This window comes from Musa acuminata, chromosome BXJ2-8, assembly GCF_036884655.1.
Source record: "Musa acuminata AAA Group cultivar baxijiao chromosome BXJ2-8, Cavendish_Baxijiao_AAA, whole genome shotgun sequence".
In the NCBI taxonomy this organism is placed as follows: domain Eukaryota; kingdom Viridiplantae; phylum Streptophyta; class Magnoliopsida; order Zingiberales; family Musaceae; genus Musa; species Musa acuminata.
Genome location: NC_088345.1, coordinates 3,554,465 through 3,572,526, shown reverse-complemented (window position 1 = coordinate 3,572,526; position 18,062 = coordinate 3,554,465). Strand labels below are relative to the sequence as shown.

The 18,062-nt window shown below is 39.5% G+C and overlaps 2 protein-coding genes across 10 annotated transcripts; both read left to right on the top strand.

The window, feature by feature from the left end:
* Window positions 1–228: 228 nt before the first annotated feature.
* LOC103993798 (acidic leucine-rich nuclear phosphoprotein 32-related protein 1) lies at window positions 229–4,853 on the top strand. Of its 9 annotated transcripts, none has more exons than XR_010489123.1 (5): window positions 229–1,484; window positions 1,551–1,793; window positions 3,172–3,451; window positions 3,639–3,882; window positions 4,313–4,853. XR_010489123.1 is itself a non-coding variant. In XM_009413989.3 (3 exons), exons 1-2 carry the CDS (start codon window positions 561–563, stop codon window positions 3,418–3,420), a joined length of 1,482 nt encoding a protein of 493 aa, XP_009412264.2. In that variant the 5' UTR covers window positions 229–560; the 3' UTR covers window positions 3,421–3,451; window positions 4,313–4,853. The 9 variants fall into 9 exon arrangements, 3 of the variants coding, with proteins under 3 accessions (XP_009412264.2, XP_064975966.1, XP_064975967.1); XR_010489122.1 differs by having other exon boundaries at window positions 229–1,517; XR_010489121.1 differs by having other exon boundaries at window positions 229–1,793; window positions 3,639–3,707; window positions 3,806–3,882.
* A 454-nt stretch (window positions 4,854–5,307) lies between these two features.
* On the top strand, window positions 5,308–14,032 carry LOC135618733 (coatomer subunit gamma-2-like). The gene is made up of 18 exons (XM_065119893.1): window positions 5,308–5,531; window positions 5,955–6,052; window positions 6,146–6,196; window positions 6,299–6,412; window positions 6,500–6,700; window positions 6,780–6,881; window positions 7,713–7,820; window positions 7,888–8,121; window positions 8,915–9,165; window positions 9,254–9,425; window positions 9,526–9,681; window positions 9,769–9,819; window positions 10,219–10,359; window positions 10,453–10,650; window positions 10,730–10,861; window positions 10,941–11,114; window positions 13,162–13,401; window positions 13,615–14,032. Exons 1-18 carry the CDS (start codon window positions 5,486–5,488, stop codon window positions 13,807–13,809), a joined length of 2,664 nt encoding a protein of 887 aa, XP_064975965.1. The 5' UTR covers window positions 5,308–5,485; the 3' UTR covers window positions 13,810–14,032.
* The last annotated feature ends 4,030 nt before the right edge of the window (window positions 14,033–18,062 follow it).

The following is an 18,062-nucleotide window of genomic DNA, read 5'->3' as shown; positions in this document are numbered from 1 at the left end:
ATTCCCCCGTCGACCGTCATCCAGCCGTAGATTGTTCACACGTCATCGATCCGAGGCTTCCGATCCAACGGATCTCGCCGATTCTTAGTCTCAATAATCGAAGCGATGGCCCCACCCACCCGGGCCTCGTGCGGACCCGGTTCTCGTCCCGGTCCGCGTTCCCGCCGCCGCTGCAGCCCTCGAGCCGCATAATATCCCCCATTTATAAAAATTCGAAATAGAACATGGGCAAATTATGGAAGTGGGAAATAAAAGGAAGGAGCGAGGAGGAGCATCTCGTCTTGTTTCGAGGGTTCTCTTGGGAGGATAAAGGTTGGGGACGAGCAGTATTTCTGCCTGGGGTTGGGTTTTTGTTGGCCAATTTCTCTTTCCTTTCGGTTCACGATTCATCTCTGTTAGTTGCTGTCGATCCACGAGCGGAATCGGAATGGTTGTTTCGATCGGGAGGAATTGATGTGCTTGTTGGTCGGTAGGGGTTTTATTTGATCAGGTTTGGTGCTTTCTATTGATCGTTTGTGGAGTCGAGGGTTTGTGGGTTTGTGGTTTGCTTGCTTTGGTAGATGGACGAGGCCTGGGAGAGGGCCGTGGAGGCGGCGCTAGGAGGTCAGACGAACTCCTCTTCGACGGCGCCGCCGCCGCGGAGCCTTACGCTGGACGGCTCCGTGAAGTGTCTCCACGGCCGGCTACCGCCGCCGGAGATTCTGGAGAGGTACCAGTCGCTGGAGCACCTCTCAATCGCTAACGTCGGAGTGTCCTCGCTGGAGAAGTTCCCGCGACTGCGGAATCTGCAGCGGCTCATTCTTTCCGACAACCGTATAGCTGGCGGGCTCGAGTTTTTGGTGGAGTCGGGGCTCGAGTCACTTCGGGATCTCGATCTATCCAACAACCGGATCCAGTTCCTGGAGGACTTGGCGCCTCTGGCTCAGCTCCGGCTCGTTTCCTTGGACCTCTATGAATGCCCTGTCACGAGGATCAAGGATTACCGATCAAGGGTATTCGGAATGATCCGGACTCTGAGATATCTTGATAAGATGGATGCCGATGAGAATGAGCGACCGGAGTCTGATGACGAAGAAGAGGAGGAAGACGAAGAAGATGAGGATGAGGAAGAGGATCCTGGGAGCGGCGAGGTCGATGCTGATGATCGAGCTGGGAAATTAATGAATGGTGTCGGTACCGGTGGAGTGGGTGGGATTGTTGATGTTTACGAGGAAGAGGAGAGTGATGCTGAAGAGGAGACTGAGACTGCTAGGAGGATCGATGCCAATGGTGGGGAGCGGAGGTATAATGCATGTAATGGATTTCGGGTGGCCCCAGTCATGGCAGCTGATGGAGGAGAGGATGAGGAGGAAGAGGATGATGACATCGAGGATGATGATGAAGATGAAGACATTGATGATGATTTGGGGGAGGAGATTGATGCGGAGGAAAGGGACGAGGACGATGTGGTTGAGGTGCATGATGTTGGGGACAGTGAAGAAGAGGTGGACGGGGTTGAAGAGGAGGGTGAAGAAGAGGTGGATGGGGTTGAAGAGGAGGGTGAAGAAGAGGTGGACGACGAGGATGAAGATGGGGATGGGGATGAAGACCAGGAAGATGTTGAGGATGAAGAGGACGATGGTGAACCTGGAAGCTCAGGCAGATTGATGAGTGCAGAAGGGGAGATTGATGGCCACGAACAAGGCGAAGGGGATGAGGATGAGAATGGAGAGATCGGGGAGGAGGACGAGCAAGGAGTGAATGAAGATAGATATTCTGCAGAAGGTGATGATGATGGCGAAGATGAGGATGAGGTATAATAACTTATTGGAGCTTATTGAATGTGTACTTTGAATAACAGTTTATTCTTTCGTTGATTATTGATTGTTTTGATTTTTGTACCAGGCTTAGATGTTATGGATGTGCAATTGATTGTTATATCTTTATGTTGCTATATGGTATTGGCATTTTCAATATCTTTTATAAGTTATGCCTTTAATTTAAAGATTCTGCTTTTGTTCTCTGATTAACAGTGGGTTTTCAGATATGAAGAGACATAGTTGTTTAAATTGAATTGCTATCACATCATATTTTCTACTTATCACATTATCCGATGGATTTTTATTGAATGATTTGCTTATTTCTTGTTATAACAAATAAAAAATTGTATTAACTAGGAGAATAGTTTGTTTAGCAGTCTATGTTGTAGTGGATCATGAGCCCTTAAATTATTGCCGCAACATTATAGCATTGGTTATGAGTAGCATTATACTAGAATTGTCTTTTCTTTACATGGTGATTCTGAATCTTATATATCGAGTATTTATGAGTTTGATTGAAAATGGTATCGTATTGGTTCTAGAATATGTTGATTAGTCTAGTATGATCTTTTACTGTTTATGAAGCTTTGGACTATGTATTGTCATCTATATCTTTGACACAACTTTTAATCTTCTTCTTTGGATTATTGCAAGGTTGCAGTATGGAGAGGTGACCTATATTTGTAAAAGCCTTCTCGAGAGCTTGACCATTCTTGTGGTTAAATTTAGGTGTTCTCAAATTGCATGATCTAACGTACATATTATCTGAGAAATGAGAAACAGATACAAACTGTCATTATTTGTAGCAATTATTCAACATATATTGATATTCATCTCATGTTGTCAAATCAATAAAGAACCTAGATTCAACACAAAAACATTTCCTAATCGGGATGGATTATTTTGTTTGGATCTAGATTCAGACAAATTGTGCTTGAATGTGATGCATGCCATTGGATGTCTGAAAGAGAGCCATCTTGGTCTTGAAGGCTCAGCATGAAAATACTGGTTTCTTGCATCAATACATTTATGATGTACTGGTCAACCATAGATTGTCCCAGAATGTTTTGGTTTGGCTGATCATTTTGCCTAGCTGAGTGAAACTGCTTTTTTGTTTCAAACAATTTTCAGTTCTTTGAATTTATGTTCTTGATGGAATAAAAAACATGATTCTCAAGATGTTATTGCTTGTTATATCATTTGTAGCCATGATATCGACTAATCAGTTCTGCATTGCAATACATGCTGTTGATTCAGATATCTTTTTTTTCTCCTGTAAGTTAAATGTTTGTTGGTTCAACTTTCTTTACATGTTTTTTTCCTGCTCTTTGTTGCTGTTCATGATAGAATTTTCTTAATTTTTTCTTTGCAGGATGATGATAATGATGGGGAATATCTTGTGCAGCCGATTGCTCAACCTGCCACAGCAAGAGTTGATTTTGATGCTTGCAACCAAGAAGATGAAGATGAGGTTGACGATGATGAAGATGATCTTCACAGCAACATTGCCTTGCAGCAGCAGCCTTCTTCCGCTTCCAATCCCAACAAGAGGAGGAGAGGGGAAGAAGACGACCTGGATGACGACAGTGTTGAAGACCTGAGGCGCTCCAAGCATCCTTGATGATGATTCACCAGCAGCCTCGTAGGACATGGTGGGTGTTTTTCCCTTAAAAGTTTGTGTAGTTCAAAGGCTAGGGGGTGGGGGGGGGGAACTAATTCTCTAGCTGGTTTCTTCCTTGCTCATTTCAAAAGTTCGGTAGTATCCTGTCAGCGCATGTTTTCCCGTCTAGCCGTTGGAACCCTTGCTTTTCAAGTGACAGTTATATATGCATATACCAGTGGCCAGAGTTTTTTCCCTCCAAAACCAAGCACCAAGTTCAAATGCGAGAGACATTTGGTCGTTCTTTGGTATATGGCTGGGAGTACCAGCTCGATCTCAACTCGTTTCTCGTTTATTTCATCGAACACCTTGTGTGCGCGTGATGTGTTGTCATATGCTTTGTTAGCAGGCGTCGCTGCAGTACGGTTGCGTCGGGCGAGTTGGGATGAACCTACCTGCATCAGCGCCCGCAGCAACAAGTTGGTAAGCCTCGTGGTCTTTTTGGTCTTTCCAAATATTCAACAGCTGGTAATGGCAGCTTTACATGGACCATGGGTGCTGCCCCGGATGTCGTCTAGGAGTGTATTTTGTCGAGTTCGGGACAGCCGTGATGCGTGAAATCGACGCAACTTTAATTATACGCCATGGCTGATGCCCACACTCCACTGGTGAACTATTCGTCCTTTCTGCACCGTTCACGTTACCCGTCTCACTCGTTGGATCATCTGCGATTGTCTCCTTGTCCTGATGCCACAATTTTCTTTTTTGGACTTTAATATCAACTTGGAATAATTGCTAGTTGCTCTGCATAAAATTGTCACATGGTGATCTGGTTTGGGCTTGGGCAGTTGTTGGGAACAGGAACCCAGACTTCTTATGTATACGACTTGTTTGACCCAAGCCTGTTTTGCAGGTCTTCACATCGAGTCTGCCTTGGGCGCGGTCGTGTTCATTTACATTCAACCAAACTCACCCGGAAGAAGATGAGCGGTCAGGCTCCACGAACACGGCGCAGGGAAGCGACCTGCGCCTCCCGCCAGCTTCCGGTGCCCTGCTTCGCTCTCCTAACTGCTCCGTGCTAGGCCAAGGACACCGGGGGCAGCGGAGCTGGTTCGACTGCTCTCGCGCCCAGTGATTGGTATCTCCCTACACACGCCGCAGACCACGGGCTGCGACCTACCGCCGTGCCCGGCCGGTCGTTCGGGGCGCGGAGGGGTGGAACTACTACCTGTTGGCGGCCAGCATCGTGCGGTGGTCGCTCTACATCAAGGCCAAGAATTCGTCGGGGCCGCCGGCGGGGCCCTACGGGCTACTCGACGCCGCCCTCGCCATCGTCGCCGTCTTTGGCCCGCAGTGCTTTGTTTGAGCTTTCCATCTCTTCTCTTTACAAAGCCATCATCTCATCGTTATTTTATATGTTCGAGTAGAAGTCAAATCATATAGTCACTTCGTTACTTTATGGTGCCATATCATCTCTTTCTGTGATCTCATGCCTTCAAGATCATTAAATTAATCTTTTAACTACCAAAAAAATTATCATTTGTCCCTGTAAAATTGATATGACTTCTATTAAATTTTAATTTGACTTTAGCGGACTATAATTTATGACTTTTTCTTTATTAACATTTGAAGCAAAAATAAGATACATGATGGTGATTTTTGGCATCGTGAAGAACATTTTAAAAATTCGAACGTAATGTTTGTATTAAGAAGCAAGAAATGGAGAAACTGAGAAAAAAACGTTTCGCAATAGAAGAAAAACAAAAACAAAAATAAAAAGCATGGGTCATAACAAGGAGTGGCTGTTCGGATCGGACGCAGATATCGTATGATCCACGTGGTCCGTTGGATTTGCAGCCTCCGCCTCCATCCACCGTTCACGGTTCCGCATTTTCTTCCCCTTCGTCCACCGTTCGCAAAGCGTATGTATTCGCATTTGCCTCCTATCTTAAATCACGCGACTGGGCTTTGGGCCATCTTCCCTAGGTCGTAGCAAAGGAAGAACCCTCGATCGAGCCGAGACTTCGTCGACGGAACCATTCGATCCTTCCCCCTCGTCGATCCCATCGGATCTCGCGACTCCGACATGGCTCAGCCCTTCGTGAAGAAGGACGACGACCTTGACGAGGAAGGTGATCTCTCAACCCTAATCGATCGCTCTCTGATGTTCTTCTGTAGAATCAGTGGTTTTCTTCTAGATTTCGTTGTCGTTTTCGCCCAAAATTGTTATTCGAATTTAACCATCTGACGTTTTGCACCAAAAGCTTCCGGGTGGATCCGCCGCCTTTCGACTTAGATCTGTGTGGAAAACCCTTTCTCTGCGAGATTTTAGAATGGATCTGATGCGGTTGAGATGTTGTTTCCTGGTGTAGCGATGGAATTAGCCTTCTTCACTCCGTTTCATGCAATGTAGTGCTTTAGCCTTCTAGATCTTGCTGGTATTTGATGCGTGGAGAAAATTATTGTTCTTGAAACGTCAAACTGTGCTATCATTTCGATCTGAGCTGGTGTTTGGAAAGATTAAGAGTATTGATATCGTTGTTTTTTTGTTGCAGAGGAATACTCTCCCTTTTATGGAATAGAGAAAGGCGCAGTACTCCAAGAGGCCAGAGTTTTCCACGATCCTCAACTCGATGCCAGAAGATGCTCGCAGGTAAGCTTATCCCAAATCCAGATCTGTGCTATTATGCATGTATAATTATGTTGAAATGGACTTGTAATCATCACTTTGATGCTGCATTTACAGGTTATCACAAAGCTTCTGTATTTGCTTAATCAAGGAGAAACATTTACCAAGGTGGGATCCTGATACTGTCTGATACATTTGCAGCTTTTGTTGTGCCTGAAGTCTTTCACATCTCGAACTTTGTAACATTATGGTCCTCTTTCTGTGTTGTAGGTTGAAGCCACGGAAGTCTTTTTTGCTGTGACAAAACTGTTTCAATCAAAGGACACAGTGCTTAGGAGGATGGTTTACTTGATGATTAAGGAACTCTCACCCTCTGCAGATGAGGTTAGGTGACAATAATTTGTCTTCAGTAGAATTGTGATTTCTGTAACTTATGGTTCAAGGAGTAACTTGTTGATTGATTCCATGTAGGTTATTATCGTCACAAGCTCATTGATGAAGGATATGAATAGTAAGACTGATATGTATAGAGCCAATGCTATACGAGTCCTTTGTAGAATTACAGATAGTACTCTACTTACACAAATTGAGAGATACTTGAAACAAGCGATCGTTGACAAAAATCCTATTGTTGCTAGTGCTGCACTTGTTAGTGGAGTTCACTTGCTTCAGGTACCCTTGCCTCTCTTTTCATCATGTTAATGGTTTACTTCCATGTTTAAGTTTTTCATTTCTGTTAACCTAAAAACAGACAAACTCGGAAATTGTAAAAAGATGGAGCAACGAGGTTCAGGAAGCTGTTCAATCAAGAGCTGCTCTGGTTCAATTTCATGCACTTGCACTTCTTCACCAGGTGCTTTATTTTATAGTGTATTAATATGTTAAAACCCTAAATGTACTTAGAAATCTGCATTCTTCCTTACGTAACTTCTGACAGTAACACCAATATTGGTGGGAATTGCATCAATTGTTTCATAAGTATGCACATGGAACCATCAAACCTACTGAAAGGGGTTAAAGTGGGTTGGATTATATGTCAGTCAGTATGTGTTATCGTCAGATTGGTTCTGGAAATGGTTAAGTCGTGTCTGTCAATATGTCCATATTCATATTCAATTTTTGGTATCTGAAATCTTCTAGAATCAAGTTCAGTATATATTAAAGAATTAATCTATAGTATTAACTAAGTTAAATTGTTATTTTATTTTTTTATGCATATTGTATAATTTTTCTTGTTCGTCAATTTCTTATAATATCTTTTAAAGCTTTCTTATAAAAGAGATTCATAAAATTTGCATTGCTTTCTTAGTTATCTGTTGATGTGTATTTAATTTATGTGTTGCCACTTTTTAAGTTTCATCATTTAGTTTTAATAAACATATTAAATTTCAGTGTTCTTTTCCATTCCTACAGCATATATTCAAACAATATAATCTATTTTGATTGGTCAAGCTGACTTTAAAAGTTAATGTAATTATGTTTGCAATCTGTGTAAAATGAACTTTATTTTAGCTATATTTGTCTGCTCTTCTATGTAATAAGTTGTGTGTTATCAGACTATAAGATGGGCCATAATCTAGACTTATATTGTTTGCTCCCTTGTTCATGTTATATTTACTACTTCAACATGATCATTTTAATTTTCCATTTAAATCCACTTGAACAAATTGGCTTCTACTTGCAGATAAGACAAAATGATCGCCTGGCTGTTAGTAAGCTGGTTACTAGCTTGACAAAAGGTTCAGTGCGGTCACCTTTAGCTCAATGCCTTCTGATACGATACACCAGCCAGGTATTTTCTCAGTGTTTGACATTAAGCATAACCAATATATAACTTACTAACTTGGATATATTGTCAGGTAATTAGAGAATCAAGTATGAATACACAAGCAGGCGAGCGCCCATTTTTTGATTATCTTGAATCTTGTCTACGACATAAATCAGAAATGGTCGTCTTTGAAGCAGCAAGAGCAATAACAGAGTTGAGTGGTGTGACCAGTAGAGAGTTGACTCCTGCAATAACTGTTCTTCAGTTGTTTTTGAGTTCATCCAAGCCTGTTCTTCGGTTTGCAGCTATTAGAACTCTAAATAAGGTGATTATAGCTTTCAATTTTGATTTTAGTTTTTCTCCATAAATCGTAATCGTATGCTTCCCTTATTACATCCAAGAAAGCACTTTTGCCTTTTCTCTTCTGCTTTTCCATACTTAATCGGTTATTTCTATATTTAAAGTTATACTCAGTGTTTGGAAACTCAAAATGAAAAAAAAGGGCATATAAGAGAGCAGAACTTTGATGCTAAATTGTATGAGGAACCTTGAAATGCCTATGTTTTACAAACTCTTGTAGAGTGTTTTCTTGTGTTATTATATTTTAGGAATTTCACAATAAATTCTTTTGCAAATATATGAAGCAACTTCAGTGATACAAGTGAAATTGGGACCCCAAAAAATAATAATAAAAAATAATATATATATATACATATATATATACTTATATATATACATACATACATACATACATACATACATACATACACACACACACATATATATATATATATCACTGAATGATATTATGGAATAACTTGACAACCTGTTGCAATATTTTTGTGTATTGGAGTAATTTACTGTTTAATAATTTTTACCCATGACTCTGGCTATGTGTTCTATTGTTTTTTGTTTTAGTGTTAATTCTGGTTATCATCACTGGTTTAGTTTACTTTGATGCTCGGATTATTCTGTCATCAATGTATGGTCTCAATGAACAGTCTAGATTAGCTAAAAAGATGGTGCTGGTTATTTGTTGGTGATGAAAAATTTTGGTGAACTGTAGATATTTTATTCATCATTCATAGTGTTTATTAAGCTTCATTGAATTCTTGCAGGTTGCTTCGACACATCCGCTGGCAGTTACAAATTGCAACATTGATATGGAAAGCTTAATCTCAGACCAAAACAGGAGCATTGCAACTCTTGCTATAACTACACTTTTAAAAACAGGAAATGAGTCAAGTGTTGATCGCTTGATGAAACAAATAACAAACTTTATGTCAGATATCGCAGATGAATTCAAGATTGTTGTTGTGGAAGCTATAAGATCTCTGTGCTTGAAGTTTCCTCTCAAATACCGTTCAATGTTTGTAAATTGCACATTTAAATTCTTAGTTTGTAAGATTGTTGATTTACATGAAGTTAAAATTTCTTTTGTTCCACTTGCTGGCTAGGATGAATTTCTTAAGTAACATTCTTCGAGAAGAAGGGGGTTTTGACTATAAGAAAGCAATTGTTGATTCAATAGTCATACTTATCAGAGATATACCAGATGCTAAAGAAATCGGCTTGTTTCATCTCTGCGAATTCATTGAGGATTGTGAGTTCACATATCTGTCGACTCAGGTAATTCTCTTTTGATGCCAATCTTCAGCTATAGCTCAGTGGTCTTTTCCATGTTCATTTGATTGAATGAGAATCAGCTGCTTCATACTGTTGCTGCTAGATACTTCACTTTCTTGGTAATGAAGGACCAAAGACTTCAGATCCTAGTAAATATATTCGTTATATCTACAATCGTGTGATACTTGAAAATGCAACTGTCCGAGCTTCTGCTGTAAGTACCTTGGCGAAGTTTGGTGCAATGGTTGACTCGTTAAAGGTACCCAAATATGTTGTTTTCTTAGAGAAATATTTTAAACTAATAATCTGTCACTTACTGCTTCCGTAATTTGGCTATTTTCTGCAGCCTCGTATATTTGTTCTGTTGAGACGTTGCCTATTTGATAGTGATGATGAGGTAATAACTGCATATCTTCCTAAATACAATCATTTACCTAGCGAACGCATGCAATCAGTTTTTTTTCAATGTGGCAATATCTAATATTTCCGAAAGTCTGTAAAATATCTGGCACTTTCTATCCTCTAAGTTTATATTCAATATGTACTGTTAGTTAAAAAAGGGTTCCCTCTTGCATGCTATTGGATATTCCTAAAGTTGAAATTATGTAATTATTTGCCTTTAGTAAGCATGATTATTTGCTGCCAAACACTTCGCAGTTTATTACTTGTTAGAACTTGTGGCTATTACAACATTGCAACTTTCTGTTTGCTTTGTGGGACGTTTCTTGGATATGATAATGTCTCTTCAAATAATTCTTCAAATATCACTTTCTCATTCCACTATTATTTGACATAGGTTAGGGACCGGGCGACACTTTATCTGAACACTCTAGTAAGTGATGCTTCTGTTGGTGGAACTGACGAAGATGTAAAAGACTTCCTATTTGGTCCATTGGATGTGCCACTTGTCAACTTGGAAACAAGCTTGCGGAACTACGTACATGCCCTATATTATATTGTTATATGACACTGCATAGTTATTTCTCTGACTTACTCTTTTGCTTACCCCTTCCCATTTCTTTAAATTCAGGAGGCTTCAGACATACCTTTTGATATTACTTCGGTTCCAAAGGAAGTCAAGTCGCAACCTCTTGCTGAGAAAAAGGCTCCTGGTAAGAAGGCAATTGGTTTAGGGGCTCCTCCGAGTGGTCCTACCTCAGTTGTTGATGCATATGAAAAGTTGCTTTCTTCCATTCCCGAGTTCTCCAGCTTTGGAAAACTCTTCAAGGTAATTGTTGCATTTTAGTATTGTAATTTATAGTTATTATATTTGCATGACAGTTTAAATTTTTTTATCGTTTTGTCAGTCGTGTTCACCCATGGAGTTGACCGAGCCAGAAACTGAATATGCGGTTAATGTAGTGAAGCACATCTTTGATGGCCATGTTGTGTTCCAATACAACTGCACAAACACCATCCCAGAACAATTACTAGAAAAGGTATTACCTATCTCAGGGAACAGTTTCTCCATTAATTCTGCTTATGCTTAAAATGTGTTCTGATTTTCATTTTCCCCAGGTTACTGTTTTTGTTGATGCATCTGAAGCTGAGGAATTTTCAGAAGTCCTAACAAAGCCTTTACAATCCTTACCTTATGATTCACCAGGGCAGACTTTTGTTGCATTTGAAAAACCAGAAGGTGTTCCTGCTATTGGAAAATTCTCAAACCTTTTAAAGTTCGTGGTGAAGGAGGTTTGACTTATGGCTTGTTTACTCCAATATTGTTTCACATCTATTTATGTGTGCTTCGTTATTGTCATGCTTTTCTGTTTGAAATAGGTTTGGGGATATTAGAGGATTATTTCCCTTGGAAGTCCAATGATCTAAATGTTCCAGTTAGGGTTGCAATAGATACTATTTTCTTTTTATATCGGTTTGATTTCCTTTTGCTTGTTAGTCATATTATTTTTTTGTGCTATGAGTGGGCATCGTTAAGGTCCTTTCCCATTGTCAGTATAGTAGTTGTGAAAATCACCGATAACATAGTGTGTTTGATTATGATAAGTAGCATATAGCTTCTCAAGAAGGTTTCTAGATTATTCTACTGAAATAAGTGGAAGCAAATATGCAAAAAAATACTAGTTTTGGCTGTCTTGGTTTAGGATTGGTGACAACAGTGTGTTTTGTTTAAGTGATGATGCAATGAAATTAGCAAGGACAGCTATTTAAAGAACTACTTGTCATGTTGCAGGACATCACATTCGAAAGAATGCTGCAATGTCTGTGGGAGTTGAGTTTTGTGTACGATATGTTCTATTAGATCTTCAATAATTTGTCGGTCTCCTTGGAGGAGACCAATGGATCATCATTTGGTTTTTCTTGTATTAACCTGGGTTTTGACTCTTTAACATTCTTTAGGTATTTTAGATGCTTATGATGTTATCAAATCTAAATAGTGGAAGAAGTTCCGTTCTTTTGCATTTCAAGTTTAAGATGTGTGCTACTTTTGGATAAATGAAAAGCATGCTTTCTCAAGAAGATTTGCATTGAGTACATTCACCTTGGATTAGTTGAGACTACTTAGTTACAAGGTCATACGCTAAGAAAAAGCTGCTCTATTGGATCTCTCTACATGTGCTTCTATAAAAACTTTGATCCTGAAATTCTTCTTTTTACTAGGTAACGGTAAATAAATTTGTATAATATTCCACAGCTCATTGAAAAATATCTCTTAACAACACACTATATGCACACACATCCATTCACTCTATACATTTGGTTTAGAGCTCACAATACACAAAAGATATGGAAGCATTGCTGATATCCATGGTAATTAAAATATCAGCAAGTAGTGCCAATTCTTTTCATCGTAAGTTACAATTTGATTCTTTCTTATTGGTATTCAATTGACCTTTTCTTCAGCTAAGAAACTATATTAAGTTGACAAGATTCGTATGTTCAAGTATTGTTTTTAATTGCTTTGTGTGCATGTCTGGATACAAAACAATGGGAATATTAGGGGTTGTGAGAAGAGTCTTTATCCTTACCTCATAAATATTAACTTTTGGTAAAGCCACATGAAACATGCAATGTGGAAATATAGGTCTTGTGCTTGTCCTAGAGACATGTGCAAATGCTATGGTAGAATTCCACCATTCTATATTATGTAGAGTGGATGTGGCTTAATGTGGGGTACAAGGAGTCCGCTATGAAACATGTGAGCATGGTTCAAACTTCAAGATGCTGATGTCATTCATGCATACAGTGCTACAGTTGCCAATTACATTAATGTTGAGCTTCTCAAAATCATTATGTCGGAGGACATGACAATGCACATGGTGCGGTCCCTTTAAATTTTGATTACATTTGGCTATTGTGATTGTGTTCGTGGTTGGACAAGTGAAGTGCTGGGAGTTAATTGGATGCTTGGCTAGCCTCTCATATATACTCCCAATGTGGAGGGAGTATTTTCCTGATCGCCTATTATCTTTGAAAAAGTTGTGGTAAAATAAATTGGCTATATGGTGACTTGCTTGGGTAATTACAAAGATACTGCTTCCACATAAGTTAACTTCTCTCATAAGGCATGCCAAAATTTGCAAGCGTTAGAACATATAAATATTCTTAAAACAAAGATGGCAATAGAAATGGTAACTTTTGACTAAATTCAACAATTTAGTGTCAGCTACATTGATCTTCTACTGCTATTGCACCTATTTTGTCATTGTTAGGGATACACTTTCTATTCTGCATCATTTGTACAAATTCAATCATTATTCTCCTTTTATCTATACATCAGGTAGATCCAGCTACAGGGGAAGCAGACGAAGAAGGTGTCGAAGATGAATACCAGCTAGAAGATCTTGAAATTGTCGCAGCTGACTATATGTTGAAGGTGGGAGTCTCCAACTTCAAAAATGCTTGGGAAAATTTGGACCCAGATAATGAGCGGATTGATGAGTATGGTCTTGGTGTGAAAGAAAGCTTGGCGGAAACTGTTAGTGCAGTTATAGATATCCTTGGCATGCAGCCTTGCGAGGTTAGCTAATTCAATTAACTCTTCTTGTAAACCGTGCATTCTGCCCTCACTTTTTCTTGCAATCAACCGGATAGTATGCAACACATACTTCTTATTTTCGTTCTGTCCCTTGCTGTTCCTTTGTCTTGATATACTTGTGTGTTTCGATGCTAAAATCAAAGTTATTTTCAACTGGCTCCAGTTTTTTGATTCGTGTGATTTTTTTTTTTGCAGGGAACTGAGGTTGTCCCAAACAACTCAAGATCTCACACATGTTTGCTCTCTGGAATTTTTATTGGCAACGTGAAAGTGTTAGTCAGAGTGTCATTTGGTATTGATGGGTCTAAGCAGGTTGCAATGAAACTTGCAGTTAGATCTGAAGATCCAGATATCAGTGAGAAAATTCATGAAATTGTTGCTGAGGGTTAGATGCAAACATGATTTTTTTTCCCCCCCTAGTGATTGTTTCCTGTAGTTGCAGTGTTGTTGTTTATTGGCATTAGTAAAAATAAGCTCGAAAGACTGACGGAATCAAATTTCTAGGGATTATGACATGTTTCTTGTAGCAAGCAATACATTCTGTCTTTTTGGATTTTGGTTCTTCCATTCAAGCATTATATAAAATTCGTACTTGATGCTTGCAGGACTCTGATATTTTTTGACTACACACTGGCTTAATTACTAGGATGTCTCTCTTCAATTTATATTATATGCTTATATCTCTCCATCAATCTGTGTAAGGAAATGTCACCATGTTCTAGTGCTAATTGTTAGAAGTAATTATGGTGGTAAGATGTCTTGTATTATAAAATCATTTTAATATTGATAATTTGATATGAATTTGCATCCGAGCCAAAATTTAATGTAAAAACTTCAGCAGATTAATTAGAAGAAAATTATAAATATCCCCAAAAGATTCTTTTTTATATTATGTTTTCTTCACTTTCTGATCCTACATGAGAGCTTTAGAAATTCGATATTATGATTATCTTTGTAAATTTCCCCTTAAAGATCAAATCAAATCGAACTTTATGACACCAAATCACGGGATGTATTCTTAGTTTCGACATTTTGATTGATAGTAATCAAAGTACATCGATCATAAAACAGTCATCTTTTTCCCTCTCCTTCATGCCAATCAAACATCGCAAAAAAGTTTTGCCATATGAAAGCGGATCTATTTACAATAATTTTCTCGGATCACGAATCCAGCCCTCTATTTAACGTTCTTGCCGTTTGTGGCTGAGATCCGACCCGCTTATATCTGTTTCACTCATTCTTATTTGGTAGTATTCACAAACGCCAAACCCGAATAATCCCCCAAGGTTGAGGCGTTATCGGACCCCATCGGACTCAACCCGCTTACACCATCTTATCGGTTTTCTCGACGTGCCTCATTATCGGATTAGTCTCCTACCCGATCCGTTTATGCCTTCGTAAAACTATAAGCCCGATCCGTTCATTCTTATTTAGTAGTATTCACAAATGCCAAACCCGAATAGCCCCCCGAGGCTGAGGCGTTATCGGACCCCATCGGACTCAACCCGCTTACACCATCTTATCGGTTTTCTCGACGTGGCTCCTTATCGGATTAGTCTCCTACCCGATCCGTTTATGCCTTCGCAAAACTGCAAGCCCGATCCGTTCATTCTTATTTGGTAGTATTCACAAATGCCAAACCCGAATAGCCCCCCGAGGCTGAGGCGTTATCGGACTCCATCGGACTCAACCCGCTTACACCATCTTATCGGTTTACTCGACATGCCTCCTTATCGGATTAGTCTCCTACCCGATCCGTTTATGCCTTCGCAAAACTGCAAGCTCGATCCATTCATTCTTATTTGGTAGTATTCACAAACGCCAAACCCAAATAGCCCCCCGATGAGGCGTTATCGGACCCCATCGGACTCAACCCGCTTACACCATCTTATCGGTTTTCTCGACGTGCCTCCTTATCGGATTAGTCTCCTACCCGATCCGTTTATGCCTTGGCAAAACTGCAAGCCCGTCGTGTTCGTTACTTGTTCTCGTTTTCTTGCTTGCTTCTGTATGTTTGCTGGAGTCGGGGCAGATAGGGAAGAGCTCGGTGAAGGGGAAGTGGCGGTCGGGACGGTGGATCGGCGAGATGATCACCCGATCGAAGCTCGTCGAGCAGCTCAGAGAATACCAGATCCGATCCCAGCACAAGTGGGGCGCCCTCGCGGCATTCTCTCCCAAGCCCCAGATGACCACCAGGTTTCCTTTCCCGCTCCATTCCTTAACAATCTTCAATTATGCGAGACAAAATAGTCCTCCTCTTCGATTTGGAAACCATTTGTTTGTTATAGGCGGATTGGCTGTAGGTAATTTCTCGAGGGGAGATGATCAGACGATGCCCTTCTCTTGAAATGTGGTTTCGATTTGATATAATGGATGCTGCATTTGCGATCTTGTCCTTATAGGTTAACTAGAGAGAAAATATGTAAATATGGGGTGAGAGATTGTGACTTTTACATTGATTTTTGTCATGGTTTAGACGTGTAGAGACTGCCTAAATATGAGAATAATCCATAGGACAATCCGTGCTGTACTCAGAAGTATACTTTAAGCAGTGTTATCTTTTTGGTCTTTCGGATGTATAGATTTTCCTTTTTAGATGTATAATTTATTGTTAGGAGTAGCGATGTGTACATTACATGGGTCTCATTTTTGGCATCTTTGAATCAATTATGTAGTAAGGACGTTGGAATGCGAAGGTCTCCTACATGCAAAAACAAATTCAAGCCTATGGAATTTTTGTTAAAGAGGTAATCATGGGTAAGGGTAAAACTAAATTTGACTACGTAATGTGGTAGGGATTAAAAAAAAAAAGTAATGTGGTAAGGGGCTAAGGTGATAAGTCTGAAACATGGGATAACAGTGTAATGACCTAAACACATATTACTTAAGGATTATTTGTGAGATAAGCAGAGAATCTTTATATAATTAAGAATCACCAAAGTAAGGGGATCTTTATGGATAATGTTGAAGTTTCTATGGGCACATCCAGGCTCATGTGGAAGAAGAATTAAGAAAGTATATGAACTACGAAACTATGATCGACAAGTTGCGTAATTTAGACAAGGTATATGACGTACTAATGACCAATGACACTTTCCTTAAATTTAGCTTCCTCTAGGAGGTGCCATGATCGATTGAGGAGCCTAAAACAAAAGCTACATAACTTAAATTGTTTCTTTAACAGGAATTGTAAACCCATGAAAGTCAGATCTCTTGCAAGAGTGGACAATCCCATTGGCTTAGAGTTGAGAAGGAAACCAAGTGGACATCCATGGTCGTTTGCTAGTCCACTGGCTCTCAATCTGCTTAGTTATTGAGAGCCAGTGACATGTTGAGGTTTAAGTTTTCTTTTCTTTCTAACTTTTTATTGTTTTTAATGTATTTTTTCCATAATTTTAGTTGCTATTCCATAATTATAAAATTAGTAAAGCGTGATGGGAGCCGACTTACCCTTTCTTTTTCTTTTCAAAAGATATCACATCTGTTTTCTAGCAGTGACATGCATTCTTTTAGGTTATCCATTAGACCTAACCTACACTAAGGTGCTACTGAAAAAATATATAAAGATCACTTTTAGTGGGTTCCTTGATTTTTGCTTGAAAATATTAGTCAATAACTTCTATTTTGGTGGCTGTCAACTCATGAAGAACTTGCTGAGTAGGAAGGGTCCCACATAAAGGCACCTAACACTTATCAGTTTGGGCCACCAGTTGCAGCAGACATGAATCCTGTTACATCTAACAGGAAGCATAGTTTGAGCTCCAATTTTCTGTTCATGCCTTCTAGCTATTTGCACTAGAATTAGTTACAAATCCAAGTAAACGAAGCAGCTTTGAACCAAATTAACAACTAAATGAAATCTTGTTTAGCTGACATTCCTTAATGCAATTGAACTGATTGAAGATTGCTTTGATTGCCTTCTTCTAACTGCATAGATCAGACCATAGATTTGTTTTAAATTTAGGAAACATTACAATTTACCTACACGCCTGACTTTTAAAATAATATAGGATGAAACGGTGATGTGATGCTTGCTCGCATCAAGATAACATGGGATTGATGTGGCCCTGATGTGATGCATCGGTGACATCCGTGTGCCACTCAATGGACCCTTGTTACCATTGTGTTTACTTGGCATGGACACAGTAAAAAGGCAACACCGACGTTGAGCCCAATGAACTCTTATGGCTATTATTGTAACGTCCATTGGCATGGTGCAACAGTGCATCCATGTGGACTCAATATGTAATGCAAACATGGCTTCAGTATGGTGCTTATGTGGCACATGTTTGAATAATATGGGATATATGGGTATCGTAATTTAGACATTTTATACGCAATTCTACACCAACCAATGCTGTCTTGATGTATCAGTGCCAGCATGCCAATTAGATTCACGTATTTGTATGCTGATTTTATTAATATTATCATTAAATACTTTAATTGCTTCCTTCTTAATATAAGTATCACATGTAAATGCATGTTTGTCTTATTCATAATTTCAATATGAGACAAGTAGCAACAAGGGTCAAATGTTTGATGGATCAAAGCACAAGGTGAGTTAAGTGGCACTGTTTAGATTATGGGTGGGCAAGTTGAAGTGTTTTTTAAGCATAGGTCGACAAACTGTAACTTTACCTACA